This window comes from Polypterus senegalus, chromosome 3 (genome assembly GCF_016835505.1).
Source record: "Polypterus senegalus isolate Bchr_013 chromosome 3, ASM1683550v1, whole genome shotgun sequence".
Classification (NCBI taxonomy): domain Eukaryota; kingdom Metazoa; phylum Chordata; class Cladistia; order Polypteriformes; family Polypteridae; genus Polypterus; species Polypterus senegalus.
In genome coordinates this window covers 42,596,192-42,613,084 of record NC_053156.1, presented here as the reverse complement: position 1 = coordinate 42,613,084, position 16,893 = coordinate 42,596,192, and the positions used below count along the sequence as shown (strand labels likewise).

General features: G+C 35.7%; 1 protein-coding gene across 3 annotated transcripts in view; it reads left to right on the top strand.

Annotated features, from left to right (window-relative positions):
• The first annotated feature begins 792 nt into the window (after positions 1 to 792).
• Positions 793 to 16,893, top strand: part of srrt (serrate RNA effector molecule homolog (Arabidopsis)) — a 43,822-nt gene continuing 27,721 nt past the window's right edge. For all 3 annotated transcript variants that reach the window (XM_039747041.1, XM_039747040.1, XM_039747042.1), the window contains exons 1-9: positions 793 to 907; positions 1,974 to 2,102; positions 5,498 to 5,626; positions 5,760 to 5,906; positions 6,528 to 6,716; positions 11,578 to 11,747; positions 12,205 to 12,389; positions 14,065 to 14,160; positions 14,522 to 14,669. In XM_039747041.1, the coding sequence (XP_039602975.1) occupies positions 1,984 to 2,102; positions 5,498 to 5,626; positions 5,760 to 5,906; positions 6,528 to 6,716; positions 11,578 to 11,747; positions 12,205 to 12,389; positions 14,065 to 14,160; positions 14,522 to 14,669 (1,183 nt within the window). In that variant the 5' untranslated portion in view covers positions 793 to 907; positions 1,974 to 1,983. The remainder of the gene's footprint in view (positions 908 to 1,973; positions 2,103 to 5,497; positions 5,627 to 5,759; positions 5,907 to 6,527; positions 6,717 to 11,577; positions 11,748 to 12,204; positions 12,390 to 14,064; positions 14,161 to 14,521; positions 14,670 to 16,893) is intronic.

Genomic DNA, 16,893 nt, shown 5'->3' with positions numbered 1-16,893 from the left:
GGAAGACATTCTAAAGGACACAACAATCACGTCTCAACAAGAGAACACCTCACAGCTAGCAAAATGGAAATGAGGCCAGTTACAGCCATCTATCTATTGTCCAACCCATTGAAGCCGAACACAGGGTCACGGGGTCCGCTGGAGCCAATCCCAGCCAACACAGGGCGCAAGGCAGGAACCAATCCCGGGCAGGGCCAGTTACATTTTTCCTACAAAACGCTTCTTGGACAACCCTGGGTAACTGCTTTGAAAACGATGTAAAACACTTGAAAACCACTCAGGGATCTCCTGAAAAAAGCTAACAAAAACCATTTTAAAATATTGAAAAACAAACAATAATTTACAACGCTTAAGTGTGAATGGGTCATTAACTAAGCTTGATGTGAATTTGACATGTTTTTGATATAAAACTGTACTTGCTATTAAGAACATTGTAAAAGCTACACAATAATCTCAAACACGTTTCATTCAAAACGGAGCTGAATCAATCCTGTAAACTTCGAGCGCAAGATCATCGCATGGTCTCCTCATTTTAATCAAGTACTTTGCCACATATTTCTCCTTGGACGTAATGCCCAAGACGGTTCTTTCTTGGCACCTAAGCACTCCTGAAGCATAAAAAAACTCTCCAACACTCAAGTACCCTTTATACATATTTGATTTACATGCACGAATCAGTGTAATTAAAGACATATCAATAAAGCTTTCTTTATTTCAATCACTCATTTTCCGGCTTGGTTTTGCACATGCGCAGTGTCACTTTGGCTCATGACGCAGTTTCTTGATTACGTAAAATACATTGCGGCTACATCCGGGATTTTCGGCCTCAGAAAGCTGGCGGCGTTTTCGTGCTGCGGAGAATGAACAAAGCGTAATTATAACAACGTGACTGTTTTAAACAGAGTTGGTAAGACTTGTGTGAAGAGCAAACTTAATGAACAAAGTGGGTGTCTTGATGTTCGTTTGCGATGTAATAGTAATTGGAATATGTTAGGTTTTGGTAAATGAATGGAAATCGTGAATAGGGAGGTCGTGGTGAACAGTAAGGGAGGTGAAAACAGGCGTTAGGCCGTTCAACAAATTCCCAGAATGCTAAGATGCATGTAATTGGGTAGGCATTTTTGAAAAATGTAAAGAGTAAATTTTAAGCCGGCCAACAAATGTGGCAATTAGAAGAATAGAATCCTGGGGTTGTGTAGTGGAGAAGCAGGCCCAAAAGGAGCTACTCATGGAATGGGAAAACTGCTCGCAGGAATCTCAAAAGGAGAATGTTTCGCACCAAAATGAAATTTTGCATTTCAAACTTAAAACTATTTAAGAAGTGGAATAATTTAGTCCAATGTCCGGTTCATCCCGGTGATTTTAAATAATCGTTGGGATGCTTGCACTTTGTATCGACACCTAGTTGTGCAAGTTTCTCGTTACGTTTTATACATTTGAGTTGTTTTATATAACGTTCTTTAAAATTATTTGAACACAGTTGCTTGCTTAGCTTGTTCCCAAGTCACAAAGGCTAAACATTGAATTTCATTAAATTTTCTGTCTTATTCTTAAATTTTAAACTCTTGTGGTTTCGTAACAATGTACTATCTATCTCTATCTATCTCAATTATAGATTTTATCATTGCATTAGTTTTAATTTGTTTACTACTTCGGTGATTTGAGGAAATGCAGTCGTTAGTGTTACATAATATTTTGGGTTCTGTTGTGTGTTTCACTGAATGTGCATATGTAACCATGCCGCTTTTTAACTGGGTATTTCTTTTAACAAATTGTATAATATTCTCAAGTCACCATTCTTTTTAAAAGTAGAATCCTAGAAGAAAGCCTCAGTAAAAAAAAATCTAAGTCAAATTGGAATTAGTTGATAAAGATAAGGTTATAGTAAAATTTAATAATCTTAATGTGAATTTCCCCTTGGGATTAATAAAGTATCTATCTAATAGGATTTATTTATTGCTTTTTTTATATAGTTGATTAAAAATGGCTGACAGTGATGATGAATATGATCGCAGGCGTAGGGACAAATTTCGGCGTGAGAGAAGTGACTATGACCGGTCCAGGGAACGTGAGGACCGCCGCAGGGATGACTGGAATGACAGGTGAGGATGGTGAAATAGTGTACTAAGATTGTCAGTCTGAAATGCTTCGTGCAATTGTAATGTTGTGTTCACCTTTGACTGCTGCATTTTGTATACAGAATCTTCTTTGCCTATGTCATAGAACATTTATTAACTCTGGTCAGCACTGTTTTATGTAAATTTTTTGTTTTGTATTAATAATTAAATACAGCGATTTATCTATCTGCATTTCTACAGAAAATGTAAAGTAAATGTAAATATAGATTTAATGCATTTCATTTTAATATAGATAAATATAGGTTTTATTGGTTACCTTTGGTTGGAGAGAAAAAAAAAATCTGTTCTTTAACATTAGAGAGGTTAGGAGCATGCACTGATGCAGCGCATTACTGCACCCACCACACAACAAGCCAATTCAGGATCCAGATTAGGACCCGAGTACAGCCATGCAACGGGTTGCACCTCAGCACCACACTAGTTCAGATGGAGTGTGTTTTGTTGCGGGAAAATGGTTCCAGGGATTAGAACATAAGTAGGCAAAGAATCAGAGAGAAGAGGTCCAATACTTCTAATTTATTTACTTAATCAATTATAACATTTAAATACATATGAATGGGTTATAGAAATAAAGAGACAAACTTATACTTACAGTAACATACATCAAAAGACCCAGAACCATCATCCCAGACCAGTAGACTGAGGGGGCCCGCTTGTCAGTCTTGTCAAAGGACCAACCCATTTAGCCTTTCATTTACCGGGCGGTGCGCGCTGTCCCCACGGTTGAGCCTCCAAAGAAACTGAGGGCGGAACCTTCCCTTATATACTAATTGAGCGTCCTTGCCCAAAGCGGCTTACGTGTAAGCAGTGTATACAGAAGTGATTAGTTTCAGCACACACACCTTTCCACGGGACGCGGTGTTGTTTTGCACTTGGTCCTGATGATGACGACACCTGGTACCAGGAGGCACACAAAAATAAGAATTGCGTAGTGAAGCCCCTTGAAGTGAAAAACAAGTCAGCATAACCCTCTGGCCATATTCCCAGTACTTTTCCTTCTTGAAGCTGGTTTTTGCGCTGAGCGACCAACGCCCATCTACTCTCTTGATCCCCCCCTCTCTTTAGAAAAATCCTTCCATTACAGAGTGGAACCAGTGTGAGCTTTTTTTTTTTATGGTGGCTGGAGTACTAATTCTGCCACCAACTCCCAAGTTTTTCCCTGCAGGTTGGAGGGCCTATGTGCCGGGCTGGATGCAGATTATTGTCATGCTCGGTATGGAGCAATTTGCAGGTTAAGTGCCTTGCTCAAGTGCCCAACAGACCTAGGTTAAGTTGTAAATGAATATGGCTTGCAATAAGTTCCTTAGAGGTGTAACCAAAACTGCAATATGTAAGGTTTGGCTATTAATGAAACTAGGCTTCAAATACAGTAGCAGTTTTATTTCATGGGAAAAACTTGTTGGACATCAGAGAGATTCCAGCTACAAAAGATGTCCTGATATATACATATAAAAGTTAATAATAGTGTATAAAATTGTCCATTCTTTTATAAAACATAGTGGTCAAATAGCTAAGACAAGTTTCTTAATTCATTTCAGAATTTAGATAGAATTTTATTTATCATCTTTTTCTTTCGGCTGCTCCCGTTAGGGGGTGCCACAGTGGATCATCATCTTCCATATCTTTCTGTCTTCTACACCTTATTCTGTCACACCCACCACCTGCACAGCCTCTCTCACCACATCTGTAAGCCTTCTCTTAAGCCTTCCTCTATTTCTCTTCCCTGGCAGCTCTATCTTTAACATCCTTTTCCCAATATACTCCACATCTCTCCTCTGCACATGTCCAAACCAATACAATCTTGCCTCTCTGACTTTGTCTCCCAACTGTCCAACCTGAGCCGACCCTCTAATGTATTAATTTCTAATCCAGACAATTTTATTTATACCTAGGGGAAAATGTAGCTTTTAACAGAAGATAGGTAAACATTATTGCTACTATAACAAACCCCAAATCCATCTCAAATATATACCACTGTGACTAAAAAGAATAAAAACGTCTGACTTGTTAGTTACAGTGAAGCATTTAGAAGCATATTGCTGTTGATATAAAGGAGCCCCAGTAGCCGAATAATTCATTGACTGAAGATACTCACTGCTATTGTGTCATAGAGAATGTGCAGCATCATTATTCTTAATGGCTGTTGGTTTTGTCTTCATTCGTTCCTCCTCTACTACCTCCAATGGGTTGTGAGTGCATCCTATAACTAAGCCTCTTTTAATTACCATCTAGATTTGGTGGGCCTTACATGAAGTGATGTTTACTGCCAGACTCACCACAGCATAGAATGTTAGCTTTTGCAGTTCACATGTTTGACTCTTCCTTTTAGCCTCTGTCTTTTGGGAACTGTACAGTAGGCTTTTCAAGAGTATATGTCTGCTTTCATAAAATGTAGAGCTGTAATGTTCACATACACAATTTTTATATAGATGGAATGCGGTCATTTCATTTTGAATTTACTATTAATTAATATCTCGGTATTTTAAAATTGATACTGTCTTGTGTTTTCTTGTTGTTCTGCACTTTTTTCTCGTATAAGCCCCTAGCAGTTTCCAAGTTTACATTCTTTCACCGCACAGCTTATACACAGGATAGACGAGTATTCATGATATTCAGATTGATGTAGTAATTAGAAATGTTGGTTGTGTATGCTACCTCAAGGTTGTATTCCAGAATGTACACTGAAGATCTAGTTAAACCGTAGTCAGTCTTAACCTGTCTTACAAAAATCTTCATTTGCCGTATATAAAAAAAGGATATTGCAACATTACAGTCAGTGTTTGTGGGATAGATTTTACAATTACAGTACCTGTTTAAGAAGCTAGTAGCTTTTGGGGGAAACTAGACTTCCAAGGAACAGTGAATTCAATGGGAAAAGTCATGAGATGCTGACGGTTTGTATGCTTCCCCTGTTGATATAGTCTTGGTAAACTTTGTACACATTTGCAGAAGTAAAATACAGTATGTCTTGTTGATTTCTGACACAATAACCACCAAAACCAAATTTCTGGTGTGCTGTACGAGTTTATGACAAAAAGCACAATTTCAAATTACATTGATAATAGAATGTGTTACCCAGTCACGTCTATAAAACTATGACCCTGCCTTCAATTAAAGAAACTATTTGATGGGATTCTGAATCATCTTGTCCCTTTAATCAATGACATTAAATAGTGATCTGACATTGCTTACAAGGATTGCTGTGTGTTTTGTTTTTTTTTTTCTTCTTCAATGTGATGCTGAATTTAAAAATGGGATTTTTACAGCTTTTTATTTATTATCCTTCATCACGCCAAATTGTTAAACATTTTAAAGTTTTTGTTGTTGATGCATTTATTATTTTGTTTCAATATTTCAAGAGAGTGGGACCGTAGTCGTGAGAGACGCAGCAGAGGAGAATACCGGGATTATGACCGTGGACGCCGTGAAAGGTTTTCCCCTCCTCGTCATGAGCTGAGTCCTCCCCAGAAGCGTTTAAGGAGAGACTGGTGCGTATGATTGTTTTCTTTCTATTAACTCTAACTTTAATGTCTTATGCAAAGTAATGTTATTTCATCTAGTGTTTCCATAGTTAAAGGTGAATTTTCTGTTTTTTATTTATTCTCTGTAACATTAACTAAGGGATGACCATGGTGGTGACCCCTACCATGGTGGATATGACATGCCTTATGGGGGAGCTGGAGGTCCTAGTTATGGCCCACCCCAACCTTGGGGACATCCTGATATGCACCTAATGCAGCAGCCACACAGCATACCTATCCAAGCCAGGTAAGGTCTTGCAGTTCTTTTAATTAGAATATAACTAGCATGTAGTTAAAAGCAAAAAGGTCATAAGTAATTACTTTTGAACTTAATTGAAAAATAAAGAAACCTCTCTAGAATTCCTTGATAGGGCTTGATGTGAAAATCCTCTCCATCAGTAACACACAATGTGGTTTATCGAAGACATAACTTCAGGATATATTTTTTCCTTCTCTCTCTTTCTCTTTTTTTTCGCCCTGTCACTCATCTGCTCATTGAAGTAATATTACTCATACAGATTAGGTAATGAGGCTGTGCATTTCCTCATCTTTATACCTGAACATATCAGTTGTTTATAATGACTTGTTTAAGCCTTTTTTAAAATGTAACGTTCATCCAGAGGAGTGTGTGAATCTGAATTATTGCAGCTTATAACGTTAACATATAATAAAGTAGCTATTAACAACACAAATTTCCTGGGAGATGAAAAACCAAAACAATTTCTTTTCTTATACATTATTTTGTAAACTTTTTATTCTGTGAGTTCTAATTCACATTTATGATCCTTTGTTTGGTAATCTCCCATGATTCTAAGTCTTTCTTTATTTAGGAGTTTAATGTTTCTAAGAATAATCTTTCTGTCCCTAGACTTGGAAGTTTGCATGACTTGGACCTTGGCCCACCTCCACCTGTTATGAAGTCTTTTAAAGAGTTTTTACTTTCACTTGAGGACTCTGTTGATGAGACTGAAGCTGTCAAGCGTTACAATGAGTATAAACTGGAATTTCGACGGCAGCAAATGCAGGATTTCTTTTTGGCCCATAAAGATGAAGAGTGGTATGTTAATAATTTAATTTTATTCAGTCATTAAAAGAATTCTGTTGTATTAATATACTATTTAAAGTAAGAATGGGTTTGCAAGAGTTTTTCTGACTTTAGGGTGCAAGAAATTGACAGACTAAAATTGTTTAAAGAAGAATCTTATTATAAACAGGAGATTAAAAAGAGTTTCTTACCAATATTGTTTAATTTTGCCCCAGGTATATTATAAGTAGTAACAGTTCATTTATTTTAATTCCACATAAGTTTTCTGCTAAAAACACAGCATTATATAGGAAATTGGTATGCTGCAATTATCATTTTTTTTTTATTTAACAGAAGTTTTTTGCTTTTTTTTTTGTGTATTAGAGTCCACTTTGAAACTTTTAAACATGTAGGCTTTTTTTTTTACTATATCCTAAAAATAACAGTCCACTTTCAAAGTCTCTGGTTTCATTGAAGCTATCCATTCCCCATTGTTCGACAGACTTCTCACATTGCAAATCTTAATATATTTTGAGTTTTTTATCTGAGGTGTCAGCATTTCGCAATAGGACAGTAACAAGTTTCATCATTGGGGAGAGGAGTGTGGTCTTGCTTTTTGTAATATTTTTAGGCAGGCCTAACAGTTTTGTGCTAGCAGTTTTCAGCCTTATTTAAACTATACAGTTACACCTTAGAATTCATTAATGAAAGAGGTTAAAAGCACTTTTAATACAGCATAACTTTCAAAAGATCCATGGGTTTATTTAATTTTTGGAACAGCGGTTTTACAATTTTCAAAAATGCTTAATAGGGGGTGCGGTGTGTGGGGGTTGGAGGGGGTAGGATCTCTCTCCTAAAAAAGTTAAATAATCTATATGAACATGCTAATTACCAAAGTTCACAAAGTTTTAAAGAGACCATAGTAGAAATTCATCAGTTCTGATTTTTTTGGAAGTTAGGCCAGTGTGAAGTTTGGAAAGGTAACAATTTGAAAAATCATGCATTTCATTAATAAATCTTGTTTTGGCCACCACTGCAGTATTTGATGTTATACTGTACTATAGTGCTTCCATTGTCAATGAAATATGATCTTGTGTTAACTTTTTAAAATCATAAATTGGACAGTGCAGTATCATACCGCTTTTATATTAATTAATAGCCTTACAGCAAATAGCTTTTTTTTTATTCTTTCTAGGTTTATCCAATTTTTATTGTAATGTATATAAATGTTCAGTGAAATTCTTACTGCATGTGCTAGTCAGAATTTGACAGAATTTGTTTCACCAAGTACGGTACCTTGATTAAAAGTGCATCTACCTTACCTGGAAATTTCTATTCCCCTTACATGTTATGTCAGGCACACAAATTAATTCTGTGTAGTACTTTTCATGGCATAATATGAATTATGTAGTATCCTAACATTTCTGCACTAATAATAAAAAAAATAATAATAAAATCCAATTACAATAAGTGGTTATCTTGGAATTTTGTAAGTGCAGCTGTCAATAACAGTTTTTATAGCTTGATGGTGCCATTTCACAAGTGAAGTAAGTTAAATGTTCAAAAATTTCTTAGGAAAGGTTACCTCACATCTTTCCACTTATCATTGTGGCATAGTGCATCTCTATTCTACACCCTCATTTTTTAAAAACGTAGTCTTTTTTTCCCTTTTCTAGATTTAAATTTTTTAGTTACTCTGTTAGCTTTTTCAGAAAATCTAGAATGTGAGATGTCTATAATTTTTTCCTTTAAAGAAAACCAAAAAACTAAATATTTGCCTTCTGAAATTTCGGAGCTTTACCACTTGCATTCTGTTTATTATCAAATATTCCAGACACTGTTTCATGCTTTGGCTATTCTTTTGCTTCAGTCCCATGTTGTAGATTTGTTTTTTTCCCACTAAGCAAATTGTAATTTTGAACCTATTTATTTTTGACATGGCCCTCCCTTCCTATTAAAGATTAACTATGATGCATTATTGCCATTAAAGGTTATAGGATTAGCTTATGATGTGAATGGTGTAGGATTCAAAACCTCATTAATAATGCAAACGTTCTACAGTTGCGGTGAGGTCAGCCCATTCATTCTTTGATAAATAAGGCTCTTTACAAATGGATTTTTTTTTTCTTTTTTAATGTTTTATTAGAAGTGCCAGACTGGAAGAAAAAATCAGTTTCTGAATAATAATTACTATATGTTCTACGCATTAATGCAGGTAGTATGGCATAGTGGTTATGGTTTTGGACTTAAGTTTGAGGCGGTGGATTCAGGTCCCACTTACTGACACTGTGACGACAATGAGCAAGTCACTTCACCTGCCTGTCCTCTAAATGGGAAAACACAAGAAACTTAATAAATTGTATATCAAATGTTGTACGTCGCCTTAGATAAAGGTATTGGACCAAAAAAAACCTCTTTTTGCTTAATCTTTGCTGAGGCAGCCCATTTATGCTCAATAAACACCTGTAATTTCAAAAAGGGAATCAGAATTCTGGAGTAAAGCCGAATACGAATCACTTAAGATTAAGAGAAATGGTGCACAAAATTTTAAAAAAGCACTTTTGTAGGGTAGGAACTTTGGGTAGGAATATACTCGGCACACACACACAAACGAGACGTAAAGCCTCATAGGTGTCAGTTTTTGAAATGAAGAGTCCTGAATTAGGCTTGAGGTTTCCTGCTTATGTGCGTGGTGATGATTCAGGTAATAGCTATATAAAAATTTCTTAATTAAAATGCATGTGTTTTATACTTTTTTTATCCATAACTGGATGACAAACGTGGATATTATCACACAAATAACGTGAGTTTATTTTTGTTTTTTAAATGCTTGTTTTTCATTTGGCATTGTTCAACACTGGTTGCAGTTGCCTTCTATTGTGTGATTAACTACTTTCTCGCCATTCTGCATTAAGTAAGATATGAGAGTAAATATTTTTGTCATTCAGCGCTACAAAGTGTGTGGGGTAACATTTAAAAAAAAATAAATAAATAAATTATAAAGTGCTCCTGCTTTTGTAAATTAAGATGTGGTATAAGTTAGTAGCCAGAAAATAAGGCACTTTAAGTTGGTGTTCCTGCTTTATTTTATGTATTTTGTATGAATTATAGTGCCTTCTGATAGTAATGGTTCATACATCTTGAGTCTGTCTTCACAGAAATGTATTTTTACCTGTACATCATGAGCATTTCTTCAAAAATAATTCCCAAGTAAATGTTTGTAGTTTACAAATAGTATGCATTGTGTTCTTCTAGGAATTCAATGTGAAAAGTATATATTACAATATATACATTATGATAAAATGAAGCAAAGCTTCAAAATACTTTCCTAACAGTATTTTTTTTTTTTAATATCAAATTAAATCTTATATTAATACACCTCAGTCAGATACTCCCCATTTTAATTTTTGTTTGGTTTAAATAGTCACTGAACTATGCAAGAATTTATAAAAAGTCTATCATTTAAGGTATACACACTAAAAATTCAATGGTTGTAACCTTTTGTAAGTTATTATTCCACTAAGCATTTCAGTCAGGAATTTGAGACCTGAAGAAAGTTTTTATTGCATTCTCCTTGGGGAAATACCCAGAGGCAGAACACTGTTGGAATTGTGGTTGCTATTTGTAATCTATGTTCTCTTAAGCTTTTAGTTATTTGTTATAGGAAATAGTGCGAATTCTGTGATTGGATGAGTGATGTGGCGTGATAATTTTATTGTATTCTTTATTTTGTTCAGATTGTATGTGTTGATGTTTTTATTTATTTTTTATTTAACAACCCCCTTCTTTCCTCCTCAAAACAAAGGTTTCAGAAGAACAAAAATGGAAATATCAGCCACGTTGGACACTTTTTGAAACTTTTTTTTTGTTCTACACCTCTGCCGTTCATAGACAGTGAGGGCTCGCACTGCGCACAATGCAGTGATTAGCGGTACAGTCATAGGGTCCGCAGCTAGACAGGGCCACGCCGATAATGCGAATCAAACAAACTTAAGACACATCACAAATTTGGGTGAAGTTTGGAAAACTTCTTGAGGAAACATGCTGAAGAGCCCAAAAGTGTGAAACGTGAAAAAAAAAAATGTGTCTGGTAAAATCCTAGAAAGAAGCAAAGGTAAATTGGTCCTAAAATGGTGATTTATTTATTGTATTATTATTTAAAAAAAAAAAAAAATCAATTAAACTATTTTAGCTATTGGGATTTTTTTTAATTTAGCAAGGGCTTCCCAGTTAAATATACTCTAGATACTGTCTTGTTTTATAGAGAATTTTAAACTACTGGTAGTACAGTTTTTTCTTTTTTTTTTTTTTCCATGTTACTGAAGATGGTGGATTTTTTTTTTTTTAACCGATAAAAACACTCTTAATTTTTCAGTTGGTTAAAGAATCTGTAAGCTCACGACTGAGCTTTAGATAACTCTTGCCATACAGTGCCAAGGAAAATGTTCTTAATCAGATGTCATCCTTGAATATTTTTTTCACTGCTACCAGTGTAGTAGTTGTATAGCACATTGATAATGTGTCAGATAAATAGTGATGAATGCTTTTGTATTTTAACTTCAATTTATAGATTTTATTGTTAAAAACATGCAAAGTTTTATTTTAACAGTAGATTCATTTTGACAGAATTGCTGGTAAGCAGTACCGAATGGAGGGGATGATGTAAGGGTTCAGTATCTCCTGCCTGTTGTTAGTTTAACTGGGAAGCCCGGTTTGTTTCATGGCAATTAAATAATTTTAATGCATGTCTTTGATTACTTAATAGACAGTGTATTGTATGTAATTCTGTTTCAAAGAGACACTAATCAAGCTTTTTTTACTTGCTGGCCGGGATAACATCCTTGGCCCAACTCCCTCTCCCTACATCCCCTTCTTTTTTATTTTTGAACTAAAGGTTTCGTTCTAAGTATCATCCAGATGAAGTGGGCAAGAGGAAGACAGAGTCCCACAGTGCACTGAGAAACAGACTAAGTGTATATCTTTATCTGATGGAGAATGGTTGGTTTGAAAACATTTCCTTGGACATTGACAAAGCAACTGGCATTTTAAAAGTTTTGGATGCTGGTAAGTATATGCATATGAGGTAGTGAAATGTAATGCACCTGCTTTGTCAGATGCTTTTTAGTATATTTAATATGGTACTATGTTCATTTTTGTGGACCTATTAATAAAAAGATTGACAGCTTTTCTTAAGTGCACACACCGTGTTTTCTGCCTTATGGTCTTTTGTGTAGCCGAAAAGCATACTCGAACAAATTATCCTCCCAAGTATTTTTTTTTTTTTTTTACTTTTTATGAATTCATATATACACACTATTTTAGTGAAGTACTATGTCAACCTGCATATGCAAAAGGAAAAATATTATTTCCACATTGACGGATTAGAGTTGAAACATTTTTGCTGTATAGCTTTCATTAGGGGGTGTTTTTTCAGACTTTGTCAGTTTGGGAAGAGTTAGACTTATTTTTTGCTATTAAAACAATACTTAGGAATTTGTGTCTCCCAATTTCTTCTTGAAAGCTGTGATAAAGATGGAAGGTGGGACAGACCATGATCTGCGCATCCTTGAGCAGCAAACTGAAGAAGAGGAAGATAAACAGGAGAAGGTGAGCTCAGCTGTAACAGACTCTCAGAAGAAAGAGGAACAGAAAGGGGTTGATGGTGACCGAAAGCCTGTTGAGAAGGAGGATAAGAAAGAGGAAAAGGTAATAACTGCTTTAGGCATGAGAATTTTTTTTGTTGTATTGAAAATTGACAGTCCAATATGACATATGGCCTTGTATCATGTATTGTATAACATCACCAGATGACTGAAATGTAACACAAAAGCAAATGAAAATGTTTTCCGATCAAAGCAAAGAATTTAAAAATCTGATTAAAAAATTAAGGTATACTATGACAAACTGGCTACACTTTGGCAAAACTGTTATTCACTGTATAATGATGCAAAGGTGAAAGTTTGTGTGTCAACCACAATTTGAGTGTTTTGCATGCACGTGGAATTTAGGTAATTTTTCATTCTTGGATGAGTATGGTGAAATTACAACCTTATTTCATAACTGCAGCACTGCATCGACATGATTGTTTTCAAATCAAAGTTAGTTGAAACTAGCAGTGTAGAAATGTATGATCATATTAAAACAGGTCTCCTCATATGCATAAATGCTACTGGGAGCAGATTTTAGAACAGTGGAGCTTGCATTACCGTCAACAGCGGTATTCTAGCATGGTGGAGAGAGAAAGCAGCCAAAAATCCAATACCTGCTTCACTGGTCATATCATACGACTCACTCCGCTACAGCTTAACCCAGTGAGATTATCCAGCTGAAGGCAATGTTGTCATAGTGGAGAGGTTTCAGCTTCATACAGTGTTGACATTCTCATTTTTCCTAGAAGGAAATATAACATATGCAGGGTTTTTATGAGTCCTGAAAAACCAGAAAAGTCATGAAAAATTCAGTGGGCTACTGAAAAGTACTTATAATTCTAAGTAAAATTTTAAAAGTCATGGAAATCCATATTATGTGGTAAATCATCTGCTTTTTGCCAAGAATGTGCCCACATTTAATGTCCTTGTGCACTAATATCACATTACATTTTGCTCTGTGTGTCCGTGTTCATGCATTCAAACTGGTATAGGTATGCAGTAGCCGATACTACTCAGACGTTGAGTTAGCAATAAGTGGTAAACAGTTAGCGAAGTAAATGAGATCTTTTGTATTAGATATGTCACTAATAAACACCATGCCATGAAAGTGTGTTTAACATGAAATGGCTGGGAAATGCTAATTACAAAGTTTGACTTCATCAGGACAAATCAAACAAGCATATGGTTGAAGCAATTACAAAGAACTACAACTTCAGACATGAAGCAGTCAAAACAATGAGGTGGTGGTCCCTTACATTCTGCCAGGGTTGGAAAAGAAGCAGCCCAGGATACTCACAAAATTTATAATAGTGTAGTGAACTGTTAAAATTGGCAAATAAGTTTAGCTGAAGACTCTCTGTGACCTAGGCACCACCTCTTATCCTTAGAATAGTATTAACGGTTACTGTTGAGTAGACAATTATCTTTCTGCATCATTGAAAGGGTGTTCTACTCTGTCTGAGAGAAGGCAATTAGACACAGACACTATAAGTGAGCAGATTATAAGAGCTAATGAAGCATGATTATGCTAAGACTCTATTGCATATCTCGCAGCAAAATTGTTAAGTAACCAGACATGAACCTATATGTGCCAAAATGAATGGTCACTGTATAATAAATTGGTAGACTATTTAAAATTAGTGGTAGTTCCTTAGAAAAATGTTATTGGAGTACTGTAAATATAGAAGGGATTTTGTTCCTCTTTTGTAAAGCTTGTTTTTGTAATAATGCAGGGGGAAAGTGGTGGAGAAGAGACCGAAGAAAAACCTAAAAAAGCATCAGACAGTGAAGAAAAAGCCTCGCCCAAAGAGGAAACTGAAACTAAAAAGGTAATTGAGCAGTATGTTCTCTTAAAATTTTAGCATTAGCGCTGTGAATTGTCATGACATTCACTATTTTGCAAGTCTCCCTTAATGTTAGAATTAATTAATAAACTTGCCAGTTGCTACAGGAACATCTTAAATGTTATTTAATTTGTAATATGCAATATTTTTATTTACTGAAGTTACTGTAATTGTTACTAAAATTACTGTAATATACATTTTGAATTCCTTTATATTGAATAGCTCAACTGAATTACTATCTTTTATAAGTTAATTTTTTAGTCCTATAATTTTTTTATCATTTCTGTCCCTTGGGTTCTTGCTTTTGAAACTTTATTTTTCATGGTATGTCTTTTGTCTGGATTAGGTTAGCAAGAAGAGGAAGAGAAAGCATAGTGGTGATGATAGCTATGACGAAGATGACGGCAGTGCCTCAGAGTCAGAGTCTGAATCTGAAAGTGAGAAGCCAGCAGAGGAGGAAAAGGAAGAGGAGGAGGAGGAAGAAGAAGAAGGAGGTTAGTTTCATTTTCACTACATTGATTTTTGTCTGTGTTTGGGTTATATAGGTGACCAATGTACCAACAATTGTTTTGATTGGCTTCAGAGCAGTCTAGTATCTAAAAGTATGTTGGGAGAGTTCAAATGGAAATTGTAAAATTTAGCTTTTTAAAAAGCAAAAATATCAAAGCCTTTGCTATTAAAACCAGTTATGTTAATAATGGATACAGTGTTTCTTTAATGCTTATGTACTATGTACTATTTTGTATATCTGGTCATCTGTTTTGCTGTAATGCCTTTAGGGCTGCAACTAATGATTATTTTGGTAGTCGACTAATCATTTAATTTTTTTCCACGATTATTTCATGCCTGACTATTTTGATGACTGTGACCTTTGGTTGCACATCCTGTTCTGGGCTCGAGTGCATGTCTTACCTCATCTGCTCACATCTGTCCACCTGGTGTGTCTTTAAAGTCAAAAGTTTAAATAAAGCTTCAATACAAATAAAATAAAACAATAATGTACATTTTATAAAAGATTCAGTTCATATATTCCTGATTGTGGTGTGAGGCTGGCTCTCTTCTTTGAGACAATGTTCCCAGCTGCTGAGAAGAGACACTCAGAGGGAGTAGAGGTAGCAGGAATGCACAAGAATGATTTTGCAGACAAAGATGTTTTAATCCTCACACTCTGAAGGAAAAGTGTTGTAGTTTATCACATCATGTACTATATTATGCCAAAATAAGAAAATAATGGACTAAAATATGTAACAAGCTAATTACTGATATACTGCAAAACACAAGTTACCTAACGTTAGAGATGGTTTACTATTCATATGAACTCAAATATACGAAAAAAGAAGAAAAAAAACGACGGCTCAGTTACACCAATTTACTCGTTTACTATAGCTCCAAACACGTTAGCAAACATAACTGAAGTTATATTCACTTAACCCTCGGTTTCCAGTGCAATTTGGAAGCACGCCGAAGCAGAGTATATGAGGCAGCGTACATTCATTGAACTCCGCAACTGGCTAAATTTGTTTCTCAGTGCAATTTTCCAGCACGCTGAAGCCGAGTATATTCGGCGATGTGTATTCATTGAATGCTGCAACCGGCTGTAGTCGTGTCTTAGTGCAATTTGCCAGAATGCAGGGGGCGAGTATATTTGGCGACGTACATTCATTGAACCCCGCAACTGGCTATATTTGCTTCACAGAGCAATTTGGCAGCACGCCGGAGCTGATCAGTCAGTGCCGTACATTCATTGAGCAGCCAGCTCATTGGCACTGCCGGCCTCCGGCAGAACTGCAGCACCACTGTCTCTGGGATTCAGCCGCTGCACTAGACGAGCCTGTAGTCCTCAGCACTTACCTCTGTGTGTTTGCGTGCAACCAGTTCAAACACAGTTGAATTTCATCAATGGCTTCAGTTGCACCTTGAACATATAATAATAGATTGTTGCAGTAGGTTTTTTATATATATATATATATATATATATATATAGTTTTACAGTTCATTTGCAGTTTGTAAAATGATCAGTGTGGCAGTAATTGTGATGCTCTTTGCTTGAAAAAAATGTGTTCCATTAAAATTGCACATTTTCTTTGTGAATTGTGACGTTTACTTAAGTGCAGCTAAACAGTATTTGGCGTCCAGGGGTGCATTTACCCCCAAGTATGTGTCGGTTTAAGGGTTAACTATCATTGTCGAAACCTTGATATACACATTATAGTACAAATATCAACGTTAACACGTGACACTAACTTTACTCGCTAAAACTTACCTCTCAAGAGATGGCGGCATCACCGCTCCAGGATGCTTGTGTTTCAGATGCTCGTGCATCTCAGTGGTGCTGCCATGAAAAGAAAGCTCCGCTTTGCATAGTCTGCATTCAACTTTTTTTCCTTTTTCGGTGAAGTGCTCCCACACTTTAGAAAGTTTCTGTCTCAATTTTTTTCCATCTCCTTCCTCCTCCTCTATCCAACTCGCCATTGCAACCACGTTTATTTTCATCTACATTATTCTTCTCCTCGGACATTCTTCTTCGTTGGTAGGACTGTGTGCAGTCTTGACAAATAATAACAAACGATACTGCCCCCAGACATTCATGTAGAGCATCACAGTTACAAAAACCAATGTGGTTCTTTCTGACTGGAGCCTCTATTGAAGGTTCTGTGTTTGACGCATCAACAATAAAAAAAAAAAAAAAAATCTGCATCACCAATTTTTTGTAGTCGC